The sequence below is a fragment of the Macaca thibetana genome, chromosome 10 (assembly GCF_024542745.1).
Source record: "Macaca thibetana thibetana isolate TM-01 chromosome 10, ASM2454274v1, whole genome shotgun sequence".
Classification (NCBI taxonomy): Eukaryota; Metazoa; Chordata; class Mammalia; order Primates; family Cercopithecidae; genus Macaca; species Macaca thibetana.
The window spans coordinates 68,165,554-68,184,502 of NC_065587.1; the positions used below are offsets into that span (position 1 = coordinate 68,165,554).

General features: G+C 43.1%; 1 protein-coding gene across 7 annotated transcripts in view; it reads right to left on the reverse strand.

Annotated features, from left to right (window-relative positions):
* TPX2 (TPX2 microtubule nucleation factor) overlaps positions 1 to 17,721 on the reverse strand; it is a 61,640-nt gene extending 43,919 nt beyond the window's left edge. The window contains exons 1-4 of one of the 7 annotated variants that reach the window (XM_050807063.1): positions 16,239 to 17,721; positions 13,862 to 13,968; positions 11,836 to 11,960; positions 637 to 812 (exon numbers count right to left, since the gene is read on the reverse strand). In XM_050807063.1, coding sequence (XP_050663020.1) covers positions 637 to 742 — 106 coding nt within the window. In that variant the 5' untranslated portion in view covers positions 743 to 812; positions 11,836 to 11,960; positions 13,862 to 13,968; positions 16,239 to 17,721. Of the gene's footprint in view, positions 1 to 636; positions 813 to 11,835; positions 11,961 to 13,861; positions 13,969 to 16,091; positions 16,218 to 16,238 lie in introns of those variants that run through there. The other 6 variants (XM_050807060.1, XM_050807065.1, XM_050807058.1 and 3 more) reach the window with 6 other exon arrangements.
* Between the last annotated feature and the right edge of the window lie 1,228 nt (positions 17,722 to 18,949).

Here is an 18,949-nt window from a genome sequence, read left to right on the forward strand (position 1 = left end):
GACTCCAGTCTCCCAAAAAAAAAAAAAAAAAAAAAAATGAATTGAGGGAGGGGTGGCAGGAGGGAGGTGAGGGTAGTTATAAAAGAGCAATACAATAGTTCCTTGTGATACTAGAACTGTTCAATATCTTGACTGTGGTGGTAGACACATTAACCAACACAGGTGATAAAACCACAGAGAACTTAATACACATACAAGTGAAACTGGAGAAATCTGTGTAAAACTGGTAGATTGTATGAATGTCAACATCCTAGCTGTGATATAATCTATGCCTAATGATAGTAGAGAAAGTTTTTATGTGGCTGCCATCACTACAGACATATTTGAGCATGGAGTTTTGCTGAACACTGGTTCATGTGAACTTTCCCGTATGTCCCCAAAGCTTAAATCCGCCATTCTGAACTACAAAACAACATATAATTTGTGTTTACAATCCATTCCCCAAATACTGGGCATTTCAACTATTCCCACAATATCATGGATGACAGAATGTCTTGGTGCAGAAAGGAGTTGATATTTTAGTTATTTTCTTGGTGCAGAAAAGTTCTTTTCTTGCAACCCCTTCTATTATTGAAAGGTCTTCAGCACAAAGCAAGCCACTAACCCTTAAAATAGCCAGAGAAAGCAGGCACTTACCAAACCATGAATCTACGTTTTGAGTATCGCCTTCATCATCCAAGGATGAAAAATTGATGAAGTCCGAGGGGGCATCATAGGAATAAGAGCTTTTAATTTGTGACATTGTCTCCCACTTAGTGCAGAAGAGCAGGTTTTTCCCAGTATTTGTACCACTTTTCTCAGCAGGTCACCTTCTGAGGAAAGAAATGGTTGCACTTAAATCTAAGTAAATTCCCATCATTACTGAGGAAAGAAATGTTTACACATAAATCTAAGTAAATTCCCATCATTACTTTGGTTTTACTATCATGGTGGTAATTTTGCAAACCACCTAGAATTTACTGAAAATAGCCTTACTTTGTCCAATCAACCTAAAAAGTAGTTTTTCAGGTAACTTAAAGATACTCCTTGAGGTAAATATGTTTGGAATTAGAAAGCAGTGGGCCAGACACAGTGGCTCATGTCTGTAATCCCGGCACTTTGGGAGGCAGGAGGACCACATGAGACCAGGAGTCCAAGTCCAGCCTACAAAACATAGAGAGACCCTGTCTCTAAATAAATAAAAATTATCTGTAAGTATAATAGTTGACCCTGTCTCTAAAAAGATAAAAATTGTCTGTAAGTAGTTGACACTATCTCTAAAAAAATAAAAATTATCTGTAAGTAATCAGCAAATATAAAGAAAAACCAAAAAGAAAAAAATAAAATTAAAAATTAAAAATTAAATTTAGGCTGGGCGCGGTGGCTCACGCCTGTAATCCCAGCACTTCGGGAGGCCGAGGCGGGTGGATCACCTGAGGTCAGGGGTTGAAGATCAGCCTGGCCAACATGGCAAAACCTCGTCTCTACTTAAAAAATACAAAAAATTGGCCGGGCGCAGTGGCTCAAGCCTGTAATCCCAGCACTTTGGGAGGCCGAGACGGGCGGATCACAAGGTTGGGAGATCGAGACCATCCTGGCTAACACGGTGAAACCCCATCTCTACTAAAAAATACAAAAAAACTAGCCAGGCGTGGTAGCAGGCACCTGTAGTCCCAGCTACTTAGGAGGCTGAGGCAGGAGGATGGCGTAAACCCGGGAGGCGGAGCTTGCAGTGAGTCGAGATCCGACCACTGCACTCCAGCCTGGCTGACAGAGCGAGACTCCGTCTCAAAAAAAAAAAAAAAAAAAAAAAAATTAGCTGGGCGTGGTGGGGGGAGCCTATAATTCCAGCTACTCGGGAGGGTAAGGCAGGAGAATCGCTTGAACCCAGGAGGCGAAGGTTGCAGTGAGCTGAGATCACGCCATTGCACTGCAGCCTGGGCAACAAAGGCAAAACTCCATCGCAAAACATAATAATAATAAATAAAAATAAATTTTAAAAATGATTTTTTTTTTTTTGAGATGGAGTCTCACTCTGTCACCCAGGAGGGAGTGCGGTGGCACGATCTCAGCTCACTGCAAGCTCCACCTCCCGGGTTCACGCCATTCTCCTGCCTCAGCCTCCCGAGTAGCTGGGACTACAGGCGCCTGCCACCACGCCCGGCTAATTTTTTGTATTTTTTTTAGTAGACACGGGGTTTCACCATGTTGGCCAGGATGGTCTCGATCTCCTGACCTCAAGATCCACCCGCCTCGGCCTCCCAAAGTGCTAGGATTACAGGCGTGAGCCACCGCGCCCGGCCTTAAAAATGTTTTTTAAAAGAAAGAGGCAAAGTCTGATAAGTATCTACACTGTGCTAGGTGTTTTACATTCACCATGTCATTATTTTCCCTCAATTTACCATTTTCTCATTTCTAGCCTCCTCTAGCCCAATTTATTCTCTCTCTGCCCTAAATAACCCAATTTCTAAAATAAACCACTAATTTTTATGCCTACCAACCAACAGCTTATCCATCATTCAAAGTCCAGTTCAAATCTCTGTGAACTCTTTCCCAATTTCCACCTATCATACAAAATTGTTGCCTCTCCAAAGCCAATCGTGCTTTGTTTACATCTCCGCTCTAACACTTATCATACAATTTTATGTTAACTGTGTAAATGTCTCTCCCAGTATACTCAAAGTTCCTAAAAACAAAGATAGATTTTATTTACTTGTGTATATCTCATCCATCCATCCATCCATCAAGGTACTTAACACAGTGCATTATACATGGTAAGAGCTCAACACAGTTTTGCCAAATATAAGTTGTCTTTTCTTAGAAATATTTTCAAAAAATACTATTTCTGAGTATAAAGAAGACGACTTTGAAACACACGTAAGAGGCACAATATGCAGCATAGGAATAGAAGCAAGGATAAAGGAACAAGTTAAACAGGCCCCTCCCTACTCCTACGTACGAAGTTTTGCACTCTATCCTGTGGAAACCTGTGTAGGTTTACAATCCGCTCCTACTCAAGCCCAATCTAGTCAATTAATAAAATAGCTGAAAGTAATCTGATAAATAGCCTAAAGGCCACACTCACTGGCCAATAATTTGCCGATGAATCCCAATGAGCCATTTGTCTTTTTTTTTTTTTTTTTTTTTTGAGAAGTTGTCTCACTCTGTTGCCCAGGCTGGAGTGCAGTGGCATGATCCTGGCTCACCACAACTTTTGCCTTCCAGGTTCAAGCAATTCTCCTGCCTCAGTCTCCCGAGTAGCTGGAATTACAGGCACTCACAGCCACAGCTGGCTAATTTTTTGTTTTTAGTAGAGACAGGATTTCACCATGTTGGCCAGGCTGGTCTCAAACTCCTGACCTCAAATGATCCACCCGCCTCAGCCTCCCAAGTGTGGGCCACTGTGCCTGGCCAGCCATTTGTTTTTATCCAGGGAACAACATGTACTCAAAAGTATCTGTATCTTAGAAGGGAGGTAGATGCCAGTAATCACCTGAATAAATGTTTATTTAAATTAATACCTTTCTAGTGGGGCGCAGTGGCTCATGCCTGTAATCCCAGCAGTTTGAGAGGCCAGGGCGGATGGATCACCTGAGGTCAGGAGTTTGAGACCAGCCTGGCCAACATGGTGAAACCCATCTCTACTAAAAACACAAAAAAATTAGCCGGGCATGGTGGCACATGCCTGTAATCCCAGCTACTTGGGAGGTTGAAACAGGAGAATCTCTTGAACCCGGGAGGGCCGAGGCTGCAGTGAGCCAAGATCATGCCACTACACTCCAGCCTGGGTGACAGGGCGACGCTCTGTCTCAAAAAAAAAAAAAAAAACAAAAACAAGGTTAATTAACACCTTTCTTTAAACCCTTATTATACAAATGAATGCTCATTTAAAAAAACAGACAAAAAGCTGTTATTAAAAAAAATAAATAGGCTGGGGGAAAAAAAAATAGGCCAGGCACGGTGGCTCACGCCTATAATCCCAACACTTTGGGAGGCCTATGCAGGTGGATCTCCTGAGGTCAGGAGTTCAGAGACCAGACTGGCCAACAAGGTGAAACCCTGTCTCTACTAAAGATACAAAAATTAGCTGGGCGTGGTAGCAGGTACCTGTAACCCCAGCCACTCGGGAGGCTGAGGCATAAGAATCCCTTGAACGCAGGCAGTGGAGGTTGCAGTGAGCACTGCACTGCAGCCTGGGCGACAAGAGCGAAACTCTGGCTCAAAAATAAATAAATAAATAATAAATAAATAAACCTATAATGCTACACTATTCCAGATGTCTGGTGTTTTTTTCAATTTTCCATGACCTGCTAAACAGATTTCTTATATTAAAAAAATAGGCCAGGCACAGTGGCTCACGCCTGTAATCCCAGCACTTTGGGAGGCCAAGGGCAGGCGGATCACCTGAGATCAGGAGTTCGAGATGAGCCTCGCCAACATAGTGAAACCCTGTCTCTACCAAAAATACAAAAATTAGCCGGGTGTGGTGGCAGGTGCCTGTAATCCCAGCTACTCAGGAGGCTGAGGCAGGAGAATCGCTTGAACCCAGGAGGCGAAGGTTGCAGTGAGCTGAGATCACTCCATTGCACTCCAGCCTGGGTGACAAGAGTAAGACTTCATCTCAGAAAATAATAATTTTTGTATAAACCATTATAGTCACATTTTCTGTCAACTGTAGTCAAAAGCAATCCCAACTAACAGAAGTCCAGAATGCCCTCTCTGGCATTTACCACATATATGTTACAATAGGCAAATCACTAACTCTCTGCCTACCTTCTTACCATAAACAAGTAAGAAGGTACTTCAAGTGCTATGAAATACGCTATCGTAAGGTAGTATCACTGCTGATACCTTTCCTCTCCTTGACCACATTTCTATTCAAAGGATTTTTTAGTGAAAGATTCCACAGTGACTGACTGTTTTAAAAACGCCTTGCTGCAAGGAGGAAATTTTCCTTTTCTTGTGAACAAATATGCTAGAAGACATGGGAAAATCTTGGATTCCCATGATCTTAATGCCTAACTCAGGTCACTGGGAACACTTCCCAGGCATGAATGTAATGAAGACAACTAAGGCTGGGGGAAGGAAGAGGCAGGAATGTAATATGCAGCAACCCCACTTAGCCACAAAACCATGATTCCACCAAAGCGTGATGCTGAAAACTACCTGGAAAGTGTTCAAATTTAGCCCTTCACATCCTTTTTTCTTTCTTTTTCATCTCTGTTTTTTAAAGACCTAGGGTCTTGCTATGTTGCTCAGACTAGACTCGAACTCCTGGGCCCAAAGGATCCTCCCTCCTCAACCTCCTAAGTAGCTGGGCATGGTGGTGTGTGTCTGTAGTCCCAGCTAGTCAGGAGGCTGAGGTGGGAGGATCATTTGAGTCCAGGAGTTCGAGGCCACAGTGACCCATGATTGCACCACTGCACTCCAGCCTGAGCAACAGAGTGAGACTCTGTCTCTTAAAAGACAACAACAACAACAACAAAATAAGCAGTATTTATTTCCCTAGATCTATGTTTGCATCCCAAAAGAAACTGAGCTTTCTGGAATTTTTATTAAATATTCGTGACAATCAAGCAAAAATTGTCTAATCTCTTGATTTGGGGAAATAATCCTTCCCATTTACGTGGCCTATAAATTGACTATTAACTTATCCAAAGTTACATATTCTCTTTCTAATATTTCTATATAGAACTATCAGCCTGGCCAACATGGTGAAACCCCATCTTTCTACTAAAAATACAAAAATTATCTGAGTGTGGTGGCACATGCCTGTAATCCCAGCTACTCGGGAGGCTGAGGCAGGAGAATCGCTTGAATGCAGGAGGCAGAGGTTGCAGTGAGCCGAGATCATGCCACTGCACTCTAGCCTGGGCGGTAGAGTGAGACTCCGTCTCAAAAATAAATAAATAAATAAATAGCCGGGCACGGTGGCTCACGCCTGTAATCCCAGCACTTTGGGAGGCCAAGGCAGGCGGATCACAAGATCAAAAAATCGAAAGCATCCTGGCCAACGTGGTGAAAACCCGTCTCTACTAAAAATACAAATATTAGCTGGGCGTCATGGTGTGTGCCTGTAGTCCCAGCTACTTGGGAGGCTGAGGCAGGAGAATTGCTTGAACTCGGGAGGCAGAGGTTCCAGTGAAGCAAGATCGTGCCATTGTACTCCAGCCTGGCGATGAAGTGAGACTCCGTCTCAAAAAAAAAATTAATTAAAAAAATTAAAAATAAATAAACAATATTTCTATATAGAACTAAAAATGATTCCTGGGGCATTGACTTAATAAAAGGGTATATAAATTTGAAAAAGTTAAAAATAAAAACAGCTATTAACTTTTTTCTTTTTTTGAGACAGAGTTTCACTCTTGTTGCCCAGGCTGGAGTGCAGTGGCACAATCTCGGCTCACTTCAACCTCTGCCTCCCGGGTTCATGTGATTCTCCTGCCTCAGCCTCCTGAGTAGCTGGGATTACAGGCACCCGCCACCACGCCCAACTAACTTTTTGTATTTTTAGTAGAGACGGGGTTTCACCAACTTGGCCAGGCTGATCTTGAACTCCTGACCTCAAGTGATCCACCCACCTCAGCCTCCCAAAGTGCTGGGATTACAGGCGTAAGCCACCACACCTGGCCAACAGCTATTACTTAATAAGCACTTACAACATGCCAGACACTGATGACAGTATCTTAAATGTATTAACTCACTAAAGCCTCACAATAATCCTATAAAGTAGGTACTATTATCATCTTCATTCTATAATGAGGGACTTTAGGCACAGAGACTTACTACTTATTCGCAGTCATGCAGCTAAGAAGCAGTAAAGCCAGGATTCCAAACGGAATAGACCCCGAAGGTGGTGTTCTTATCCACTGCCTCTCAAATGTATTTAAAAATGGACATTTAAATAGATAAATAACAAATGTCATGGAGCAAGAGACAATAACTTCCAAATACTGTCTGCTGTAGGCCAGGCACCTTGCCAGACACTTCACATAAATCATCTCATTTAAACTGCATTAATAATATAAAAGATTGATGTCTTTATAAACAGATGCTACCATCACCATTTTATGAACAAGGAAACAAGCTCAGAGAAGTTACCCTATTCCAAGATCACCAAACTAATACATAGCAGTGTCGAGTTTTAAAAGAGCAGGTCTGTAGGATTCCAAAATCTGGGGTCTCTCTAATGCACAAGTTTTCCTATAAACATTGCTTCAAAAAGGAGGAATGAAAACAAATCGTATGATCCTGTTCAACAAAGACAAATTCTGCTCTTTTCGAAACCTAAGCATCCCTGAAACGCTCATAAAGAAAACTTGAGCAAATTACAAATCTTGTTCTAAATTTAATTGGAAAGCTCTGATCTGAATATTCCCATAAAATTTTTTTTAAAATCCCTTTATTCCTTTTTTTTTAAGTGTACTTTTGCATATAAAGTTTTTCCTCTATATAAGATGGAGGTTAGATAAAACCTCAGTGATATTCTAGAGTAAAGAGACTATGAAGAGGGTTCAAGCAGCAGAAGAAAGGTGTCCTCTGAGGTCTAAGACTACATTTGATTAGTGGTGGACAAAAAGCGAGGGGTGCAAACCTAAGTACACTTAATCTTTAGGTGAAATTTTAAAAACAAAATATTATTTTCCTAACATGATCCATTTTTTAAAAAAGCTTCTTTTAAGCTATATTTTGGTCTAGAATGGCCAACTCAGGAGACCATCTCCTCTCTCTGGAAAAAGAGAATAAATAAATACATATCCATTGAGAAGTCTGACTCTTCAATGAAGGCTGACAGCACAAGTACATCAAGAAAACCAAAAGTTAACTACTGGGTCATTTCGGTTTCACGACACTACCTCCCCCAGAAATAATAAATATTAGGATGTGAAACTTATCAAAATTAAAGTCCACAGGGCCTAGTAGGAAATGGAACAGGCCAGAGCCAAAGGCAGCTGTTTAAATGACAGAGCCCCAGGCATGGTGGGAACTGGATGCCTTCCTGCGCCCCTTAATCAAGATTGAATTTCTGTCAACAGGTCTCACAAAAAAAAAAAAAAAAAAAAAAAAAAAAAAAAAAAAGCACATGCGTCAACCACATTCCCCCAAACAAATCAAGCTGCCAAGCAAGAGAATTAGCTTCACATTTCAAAATTATCTGAATCTATCACAGTTTCAGATTCTTGCAAAACTAGAAATACTCTGTTGTATGACCAATATTAATGACCAATTAATGACCAATATTCCTACAAAGACCCAAGGAAAAAGCCTATCCTGTATGCTATGAACCAATTAGGTTCCTCTAAAAACTGCCTATTCAATGTCATCCATCATGTCTTATAGCCCATTTTTGTTTCCAAAAAGCGAAGACTAAAAGGATAGATAGATAGATAGACAGACAGACAGACAGACAGACAGATAGATAGATAGATGATAGATAGATAGATAGATAGATAGATAGATAGATAGATAGATAGATAGATAGATAGACAGACAGACAGAGATATAACTATAAAATCTCTTGGCCGGGCACAGTGGCTTAGGCCTGTAACCCCAGTACTTTGGGAGGCCAGGGCGAGTGGATCACGAGGTCAGGAATTCGAGGTCAGGCCAACAAGGTAAAACCCGTTTCTACTTTAGTAGAGTAAATTAGCCGGGCGTGGTGGAGACGTGCCTTTAATCCCAGCTACTCGGGAGGCTGAGGTTGCAGTGAGCCGAGATTGCACCACTGCACTCCAGCCTGGGACACAGTGAGACTCCCTCTCAAACAACAACAAAAAAAATATCTTCCCTCCAAGAACACACAGTTGAATGGGGGAATGCAAACGATTACAATATAGGGCTATCCTTGCTGCAAGAGGGCATAAACAGAGAGCACTCTGGAAGTGCAGAGAAGGACAACAGGATAGAAGAGGATCAGAGGTTTTCTGATGTAAGTAATACTAAAAAGACGCTGACAGACCTGCAGAGTTCTACAAGCTAAGAACGAATGTTGACTTTTTCTAGGGTAAGAGATAAATGGAAGGGGAAGACAAATACAAATTAGGAAGACTGCAGACAAAGCAATGTAACCTGTTCCCACATTCATCTGAAATTAACCTCCCATTGCCTCCCATCTTTCTTCACTCTCAAACCAAAAATAACTAGTCTTGACAAGCTCTATAAATCAAAAGGTGCAGGTTCAGACCGGGTGGGGGAAAGCTGCAAGAGCGTGCATTCTAAGCAGGGTAAAATAGTGGACTACCAGCTCCTAAGCGAAACAAAGACTTTGGTGTGACAGATGCTCTCAAACACCTTGCTATCCAGCCAGTGAGATATGACTTGCCTATTTCTATTAAAGAGAAAGTCATGAGTTAAACTGGTAATGTAATAGAATAAACAGAATAAGACAAGACTTCATTAGAAGTATAGTTAGTTAAGATGGTCCCATCCCAGGCAGTGCCATTTCTCCAGGGACATCCTCTCCTACTTTCACAAGGGATAAGAGATCCTATTACATTACCACAAGTAAAATAGAGTGGAGTTATTTTCATCTTACCCAGGGAGAAAACACATACATTTTTTTTCTTGTATATAAGGGATTAGCAGCAGTCAGTAAATGGCAACATAATCCAGCATGCAATTTTTAACTGTTAATCAAAGTCACAAACTAAGTCTGAAGGAAGTTTAATGGACTTTGTGTTTCCACATTTATGTTTGCTAACTTCTATGTTGAAATTGGATCTGTTTACAGAAACAGATCTATGAAGCTTCCAAAATTGGGTCAATTTAAAATCCAATGACAATCCCTCACTGTCCAACACTCAGAAGTCAGCACAGGACACATGGACACTTGTTCTAATTCATCACTGTCCAGAAACTTCAAGCAAATATATTTCCTATCATTTCTCTCCCAAACTTGTATGTTTCATACTGCCCTTTTTTAAGGGTTACAAACTCAGTTTTGCTTTAATTTATCCACAGAACTCAACAAACCACCTATGACTAATAGGACCTAGATAGAAATCAGTGATGCTGTTTATTACTAGGACAAATAATGACACAGAGCTTTGTAAAATACTAAAAGGAAATCTTAGCAGAATCACAAAGTGATCTGATATTCCAATAGTATGAAGCTGAAAAAGTGTGTAATGGTTGACAGTGGGGCTGCAGATTACAATCCTAGTCAAATGGTAGTCATTTCATTTTATAGATGATACCCTTCAAAAGGTATCTGGTTTGGGGAATACACACAAACACCCAAACCCAAGAACCTAATAAAAGTATTTATTAGATGGCTTATGCCTGTAATCCCAGCACTTTGGGAGGCCAAGGCAGGTGGATCACCTGAGGTCAGGAGTTCAAGATCAGCCTGGCCAACATGGCAAAACCCCATCTCTACTAAAAATACAAAAATTAGCCAGGTGTGGTGACACACCGGTAATCCTAGCTACTCAGGAGGCTGAGGCAGGAGAATCACTTGAACCAGGGAGGCAGAGGTTGCAGTAAGCTGAGATTGTGCCACTGTATTCCAGCCTGGTCGACAGAGTGAGACTGTCTCCAAAAAAAAAAAAGTGTTTACCTATGGAGAATGAAGAAGAAAGTTACAAGGTTGGAAGAAGAGTTTAAACCATAAAGCTTTTTGTATTCTTTTGATTTTTGCACCATGCAAATATATCACCTATTTTAAATTATACATTTATGCCTATGTGAATATATACTGTTTCAGGTAAATCAGCATAATCTTCCTATAAGGCAATTTGGTGTTACATGTCAAAAGTTTTTTTTTTTTTTTTTTTTTTTTTTTTTTTTGAGACGGAGTCTTGCTCTGTCACCCAGGCTGGAGTGCAGTGGCCGGATCTCAGCTCACTGCAAGCTCCGCCTCCCGGGTTCACACCATTCTCCTGCCTCAGCTTCCCAAGTAGCTGGGACTACAGGCGCCCGCCACCTCGCCCGGCTAGTTTTTTGTATTTTTTAGTAGAGACGGGGTTTCACCGTGTTAGCCAGGATGGTCTCGATCTCCTGACCTCGTGATCCGCCCGTCTCGGCCTCCCAAAGTGCTGGGATTACAGGCTTGAGCCACCGCGCCCGGCCACATGTCAAAAGTTTTAAAAATGTTTTTTGTTTCTGTTTTTGTTTGTTTGTTTGTTTTTTGAGATAAGTCTCGTCGCTGTTGCCTAGGCTGCAGTAGTGCAATGGCGCGATCTCGGCTCACTGCAACCTCCACCTTCCAGGTTCAAGTGATTCTTCTGCCTCAGCCTCCCAAGTAAGTGGGATTACAGGTACTCACCATCATGCCTGGCTAATTTGTGTATTTTTACTAAAGACAGGGTTTCACCATGTTAGCCAGGCTGGTCTTGAATTCCTGACCTCAGGTGATCTGCCCGCCTCAGCCTCTGAAAGTGCTGGGATTACAGGCGTGAGCCACCACGCCCGGGCAAAAATACACATTCTTTTAGACCAGCAATTTCACTGGGTAAAATAATATAAAGAACCAAATAATGGAATACCATATAGCCATTAAAATTATGTTGCAGAGCCGGGCGCGGTGGCTCCCGCCTGTAATCGCAGCACTTTGGGAGGCCGAGGCAGGCAGATCACAAGGTGAGGAGATGGGAGACCATTCTGGCTAAAATGGTGAAACCCCATCTCTACCAAAAATACAAAAAATTAGCTGGGTGTGGTGGCGGGCACCTGTAATCTCAGCTACTCCTGAGGCTGAGGCAGGAGAATTGCTTAAACCCGGGAGGCAGAGGTTGCAGTGAGCCGGGATCGTGCCACTGCACTCCAGCCTGGGTGACAATGAGAGACTCCATCTCAAAAAAGAAAAAAAAAAAAATTATGTTGCAGAAAAATTTGGCCAGGTATAGTGGCATGCACCTGTAGTTTCAGCAACTCGAGAGGCTGAGGCAGGAAGATCACCTGAGCCCAGGAGATGGAGGCTGTAGTGAGCTGTGATCACGCCACTGAAGTGCACCCTCCAGCCTGGGTGACAAAGCAAGACCCTGTCTCAAAAAAAAAAAAAGAAAAGAGAAGAAAATTTATTAATGACACGGGAAAATATTCATAGCCTGATTATTAAGTCAAAAAACTTAGGGGCCCGGCGCAGTGGCTCAAGCCTGTAATCCCAGCACTTTGGAAGGCCAAGGCAGGCGGATCACGAGGTCAGGAGTTTGAGACCAGCCTGGCCAATATGGTGAAACCATGTCTCTATCAAAAACACAAAAATAGCTGGGCAAGGTGGCGGGTGCCTGTAATCCCAGTTACTCGGGAGGCTGAAGCAGGAGAATTGCTTGAACCCGGGAGGCAGAGGTTGCCTTGAGCCAGACATCGGGCCACTGCACTCCAACCTGGGAGACAGAGTAAGACTCCGACTCAAAAAAAAAGTTGAAAAAATTAACAAAAGATTTTAGTGTATGATTTTTTAAAAAAATTAAAGACAGTGGGCTCTCTGTATCTATGGTTTCCATGTCTGTGGATTCAATCAACTGCAGATCAAAAATATTTGGGGAAAAAAAAAACTGCAAAGCCGGGCACGGTGGCTCACGCCTGTAATCCCAGCACTTTGGGAGGCAGAGGTGGGCGGATAACCTGAAGTCGGGGGTTGGAGACCAGCCTAACCAACCTGGACAAACCCTATCTCTATTAAAAATACAAAATTAGCTGGGTGTGGTGGCACATGCCTGTAATCCCAGCTACTTGGGAGGCTGAGACTGGAGAGTCGCTTGAACCTGGGAGGTGGAGGTTGTGGTGAGCTAAGATCATGCCATTGCACTCCAGCCTGGGCAACAAGAGCGAAACTCCGTCTCAAAAAAAAAAAAAAAACTGCATCTGTACTGCACATGTAGACTTTTTTTGGAGACAGGGTCTCGTTCTGCCACCCAGGCTGGAGTGCGGTGGCACCCTCAGCTCACTGTAACCTCAAACTTCTTGGCTTAAGTGACCCTCCACCTCGGCCCCCCGAGTAGCTGGGACTACAAGTAGGTGCCACCATGCCTAGCTAAATTTTTTTATGTTTTTTTTTTGTAGAGACAGGATGCCACTATGTTGCCCAGACTAGTCTCAAACTCCTGGCCTCAAGCAATCCTCCTACTTAAGCCTCCCAAAGTGGTGGGATTACAGGCCTGAGCCACTGTGCCCAGCCTAGACCTTTTTTCTTGTCATTATTCCCTAAACAATACAGTATAACAACTATTTACATAGTATTAACATTGTATTAGGTATTATAAGTAATCTAGAGATAATTTAAAGTATATGGGAGTATGTACATAAGCTATATGCAAATACTACACATCATTTTGTACCAGGGCTTGAGCATCTGACAATTTTGTTTTGTTTGTTTTGAGACAAGAGTCTTGCTCTGTTGCCCAGGCTGGGGTGCAGTGACGAGATCTTGGCTCACTGCAGCCTCTGCCTCCCAGGTTCAGGGGATTCTCCTGCCTCAGTCTCCCAAGTAGGTGAGATTACAGGCGCACACCACCACACCCAGCTAATTTTTGTATTTTTAGTAGAGATAGGATTTTGCCATGTGGCCAACCAGTCTCAAACTCTTGACCTCAGGTGATCCGCCCGCCTCAGCCTCCCAAAGTGTTGGGATTACAGGCATGAGCCACCATACCCAGCCGCGTATGAGAATTTTGATATCCTGGGAAGGTCCTAGAACCAATTCCCCATGGATATCAAGGGATGACTATACAGACACAGAAAAAAATTATAAAGAAATCTATCAAAATGCTAACCACGGTTTATCTGAGAGGTGGGATAGTGGGTGATTTTATTTTCTTTTTGCTTTTCGTAATAAATAAATTTCCTTCCAAAATATGTGTTACTTTATAAAATTAAAGTCATTTAAACACTTATGAAGTTGATATATTAATGTTCCTTCTTCCTATGGTCACTGCCTTACCTGTGGTTTAATCAGTCTATCAGGCCTACAGGCCTGACTGAAAGTTGCAATCTTCTCTTTCACCCCTTTTCTTAAATCTTGAAGTCTGGCAAATATGTATCAAGAACCTGGAAGAAGTAGAAAAGTGATGAAACAGGTTCCAAGTTCTCTGTAGTAAAAAAAGGGTTAACAGGCCGGGAGCAGTGGCTCACAACTATAATCCCAGCACTTTGGAAGGCCAAGTCAGGTGGATCACTTTAGGTCAGGAGTTCAAGACCAGCCTGGCCAACATGGTGAAACCCCATCTCTACTAAAAATACAAAAATTAGGCTGGGCGCGGTGGCTCACGCCTGTAATCCTAGCACTTTGGGAGGCCAAGGCAGGCAGGAGATCAAGACCATCCTGGCTAACACAGTGAAACCCCGTCTCTACTAAACATACAAAAAAATTAGCCGGGTGTGGTGGCACGTGCCTGTAGTTCCAGCTACTTGAGAGGCTGAGGCAGGAGAATTGCTTGAACCTGGGAGACAGTGGTTGCAGTGAACCAAGACCACACCATCGCACTCCAGCCTAGGCAACAGAGTGAGACACCATCTCAAAAAAAAACAAAAAACAAAAATTAGCCAGGTATGGTGGCAGGTCCCTATAATCCCAACTATTCGAGAGGCTGAGGTAGGAAAATTGCTTAAACAGGGGAGGCAGAAGTTGCAGTGAGCTGAAATCTCAAAAAAAAAACCTCTCTATATAGTCAATTTTGCTTCCTAACTTTACTCATAGCAAAGAAAATTAAGTATGTCAAAGGGCATTTAACTCTCCCTCCTCTTTCTCCCAGGAATTCAAAGAGAATTAGGGAAGAGACCCAGAAAAAGCTGAAGGAAAATTAACCAACAGATGTAGACGAACTCTGAAAATCTGGTACCTAAACAAGAAATGAAGGACTCTCTCACATAATCCTGGACAATCTTAACTGCAATAAATTAATTTTATCAAGGTTGAAATACACAGATTTAAGCATAAGGTTAGCCAAATAAACCCTATTCAGCTAATTTGAAAGTCTAAACAAAATTACCAACCTAGTTGAGTACAATCCAGTTTTTCATACCCGCAATTTTGTAGTCAATTCAGATAGTGCCTTCTTGCCTAGTCAATTCAACAGGTATTTAGTGGGTGATTCCTATGTACCAGGATTGTTTCAGTCCCTGTCTAACCAAACTCTTGCTTATCAAGAATTAGGCAAGGGTGGCTTTGTGAAGCACAGAAACACAAACTGGCTCTTGATCTCCCTCACCTCTAAATTGTCCGGACACTTAGAATACAAAACAGTAGAGCACTCAGATGGTGTCCTGTCTTGTTCTGATTCTCACTTGCCAATTTCAAACCATGTTTTTGTCCCCAAACACACCAAAAAACCTTTGAGTTCATCACACATCTGTATACCCATATCTCATGCCAATCTGAGCACGCAGTACCCTCAAAGGACAACTAAATGGCTGAGTTAGCTGAGAGCCACATAATTTTGATCCAAGAATGCCAGCTTAATACTGAACTGACTCATCCATCCAACCAGGGGGACGGACTTAAGTCTGACGTGGGGGTGGTGTAATACACTAAGGCCACAATACAAGAACATCCTTATAGTCCTATTTTTGACAACATTTGATGAGTGAGAGAAATTCAAAGAGAGGCCATAGGATGTCAAGAAAAGGTAAGGGTGAACCAGGGAGTAAACCAAGAGCTGGTCTTAAAGCAAAATCTAGGAGTCAAAAATCCTTTTCTATCCTAAGTAGGCCTGATTTGGGGAAGTCCATGTTACTGAACTACCAGAAAATTATATGTGGAAAACAAGACGTTATATGTCAAGAAAATAGGGGGCAAACCAATTCTACAATATTATAACCTGGTTTGGTTTTCCTTCCCCCCTCCAATCTATAAATGTTGAGAAAGGAAATGAGAAAGGGAATAATATCTGGTGATTCCATACAAAAAGAGAGAGCTGGACAAATATGGATAACATATAATGAATTTTAAATCCCAAATAGAAGACAACTCCAAATGGACTTAAACTCTCCCTCAATTATGTTCTCACACCATCTAATCATCTTTCTGTTTTAGATAACAGTTTTGAAATGTCCTTATTTGTGACTACCTCTGTTTTCCTCCATCAAACGCCACACTTCCTGAGGGCAGGGCTACTGTATCACCCATTTCTCGAAATTTATCTAGATTCTGGCCCACAGTTTCCTCCTCCTACCTCCTTCCTCCGTTTCCGTCAAGAGGGACCAAGAATAGCACCAACTACATTGGCTTGGCGAGGAAATTAAATGAGAACGGGCACGCAGGGTACTTAGTTCAGTCAATGTTTATAACCTGTTAGCATGGTAATAATAATTATCGTTACCTTTATTAGACGATAGCCTCCCGCAACTCCTTTTCCTCCCAGTTTCCCGGACGGACTTCAGAGCAAAATCCTGTCGCCAAGAGAAGGGTGGCCCGAAGCCCCCGCTCGCACCCTGCCCCGCCTAGGCGGCGACCGAGCACCGCAACCGCCTCAGAAGCCAGGCCTACCCGCGCGAACTGCGCTAGGAGCTGGAAGGTGAACTTCAGCCATTCCAAACTCCGAGAGGAGGGAGACCCGCGCCCCAGCTGCTCCCTCTTTTCTTCCCGCGGCTCACCTAGCCTCTCCTCAGTTCTGACAACGAAGCGCCAGCCAACCCGCCGCGGGACTCATTCAGTATCGTTGAAATTTTGAACCCAGGCAGCCTAGTCGAATGCACCAATCAGAGCTCCAGGAAAGCAATTCCAGGCTCCCGATTGGCCCTACAGAGAGCAGCAATACCGGAAGTCAGAAGGCGGTACCAGCGAACAACGAGGCCGGGAGTTCCCGGGAAGTGTAGTCTCCTGCGCCTGCGTGAGTCCACTGGACCAGCCCTTAGGAGTAAATTACTACGAAGACCGGAGTGCTCTGCTCCAAACTCTTTGGGAAAGGTGGTACCAACTGAAGAGGTGGAAAGTCGACTTAGATCACAGAATGGCGCGCATCCTGGACATCCCCAGGCTTTCAGGGAAGAAAACTTTATTTTTAAAAATTATTCTCGTTATGGTTGTGCATTATCCCTTGAAGGTTCAGAGGAGTTCACTCGTCTTAACGTGGAGTCTCCTGCATGCAACATAGACTCGCCCGTAGCGTCCTTCCCAACCGTGCATGTGTCTTCTCAAACCTTTTACCCAGGCCCTGCCCTGATCTTGTTCGTTGGGTGCTTTATCCGGTTTTATTCCCAACTGCATTCCGGCTTTATGATCCCCATGTGGTAAAAAGAAAACAAAGGCTCGGAGAAGTTGAACAAACATGTCCAAAATCATATAATAGATGGAGAAGACGGGATTCGAATGAAGAAGGTCTGTTCTTTTTATACATCACCGATAATTAATTAGAGGCCAGGCTTCGTGGCCCTCACCTGTAATCCCAGCTACTCAGGAGGCTAAAGCAGAAGGTTCTATGAGACCAAGAGTTCCAGAACAGCGTAGATATCATAACGAGACCACCCCCACCATCTTAATTTTTTTTAATCAATTAGAAAATAGAAGCAACAAGCACAACAAAACAACCCCCTTCATAATACCAGCAAAAGCTAAAGATTCAAAACTTTAGCTCTAGGCTGGGCGCGGTGGCTCACGCATGTAATCCCAGCACTTTGGGAGGCCGAGATACGCAGATCATTTGAGGCGACGAGTTCAAGACCAGCCTGGCCAAAATGTTGAAACCCCCATCTCTACTAAAAATACAAAAATTAGCTGGGCGTGCTGGCACGGGCCTGTAATCACAGCTACTTGGGAGGCTGAGGCAGGAGAATCACTTGAACCCGGGAGGTGGAGGTTGCAGTGAGCCAAGACTGCACCACTGCACTCCAGCCTGGGCGACAGAGCAAGACTCTTCTCAAAACAAAACAAAAAAAAAGGTCGAGGCAATTCCAATGAAAGTCCCAGTGGGTTCTGTTCTGGAATTTGCCAAGTTAATTCTAAAGTTCCTATGGAAGAGCAAAAGCACAAGTAGTGGCATCTTGAATTTTTTTTTTTTTTTTTTTTTTTTTTTTTTTTTTTTGAGACGGAGTCTCGCTCTGCCGCCCAGGCTGGAGTGCAGTGGCCGGATCTCAGCTCACTGCAAGCTCCGCCTCCCGGGTTCACGCCATTCTCCTGCCTCAGCCTCCCGAGTAGCTGGGACTACAGGCGCCCGCCACCTCGCCCGGCTAGTTTTTTGTATTTTTTTAGTAGAGACGGGGTTTCACCGTGTTAGCCAGGATGGTCTCGATCTCCCGACCTCGTGATCCGCCCGTCTCGGCCTCCCAAAGTGCTGGGATTACAGGCTTGAGCCACCGCGCCCGGCCGGCATCTTGAATTTTGAAAAAGATTGGGGAAATTGACATACCAGATTTTGTACATATTAACATGAAATTATAGTAATTTTTAAAGTATGGTTCAACACGCACGGGGGGCAATCAGCAAAATCCAGACAGGAAAACCACAGGACAAATGATTTAGTTTATTCAAAACATAAACTGCCAAGAGTTTGGTTTTGTTTTCTTTTCGTTGTTGTTGTTTTGTCTTGTTTTGTTTTGTTTTTTGAGACGAAGTTTCATTATTGTAGCCCAGGCTGGAGTGCAACGGTTCGATCTCGGCTCACTGCAAGCTCAGCCTCCCGGTTTCTCCTGCCTCAACCTCCCAAGTAGCTAGGATTACAGGCACACGCTACCACACCTGGCTAATTTTTTATATTTTTTGGTAGAGACGGGGTTTCACCATGTTGGCCAAGGCTGGTCTTGAACTCTTGACCTCGGGTGATCCCCCTGCCTCACCCTCCCAAATGCTGGGACTACAGGCATGAGCCACCACACCTTTTGTTTTCTGTTTTAAGAGTCCTTGTGTTGTAGAGATACATAGAGATATGGTAGGGATGAAATTACTCTGGCACCTGCTTCCAAATAATTGGGAGTAGGCAGTGAAGATAAGTAGGTGGGGATTTAGATGAAACAAGATTAGCTACAAAATGATAATTGTTGAACCTGGTGATGGGTTCATGATACATAAATACATACATATACTCTTGTATGAGTT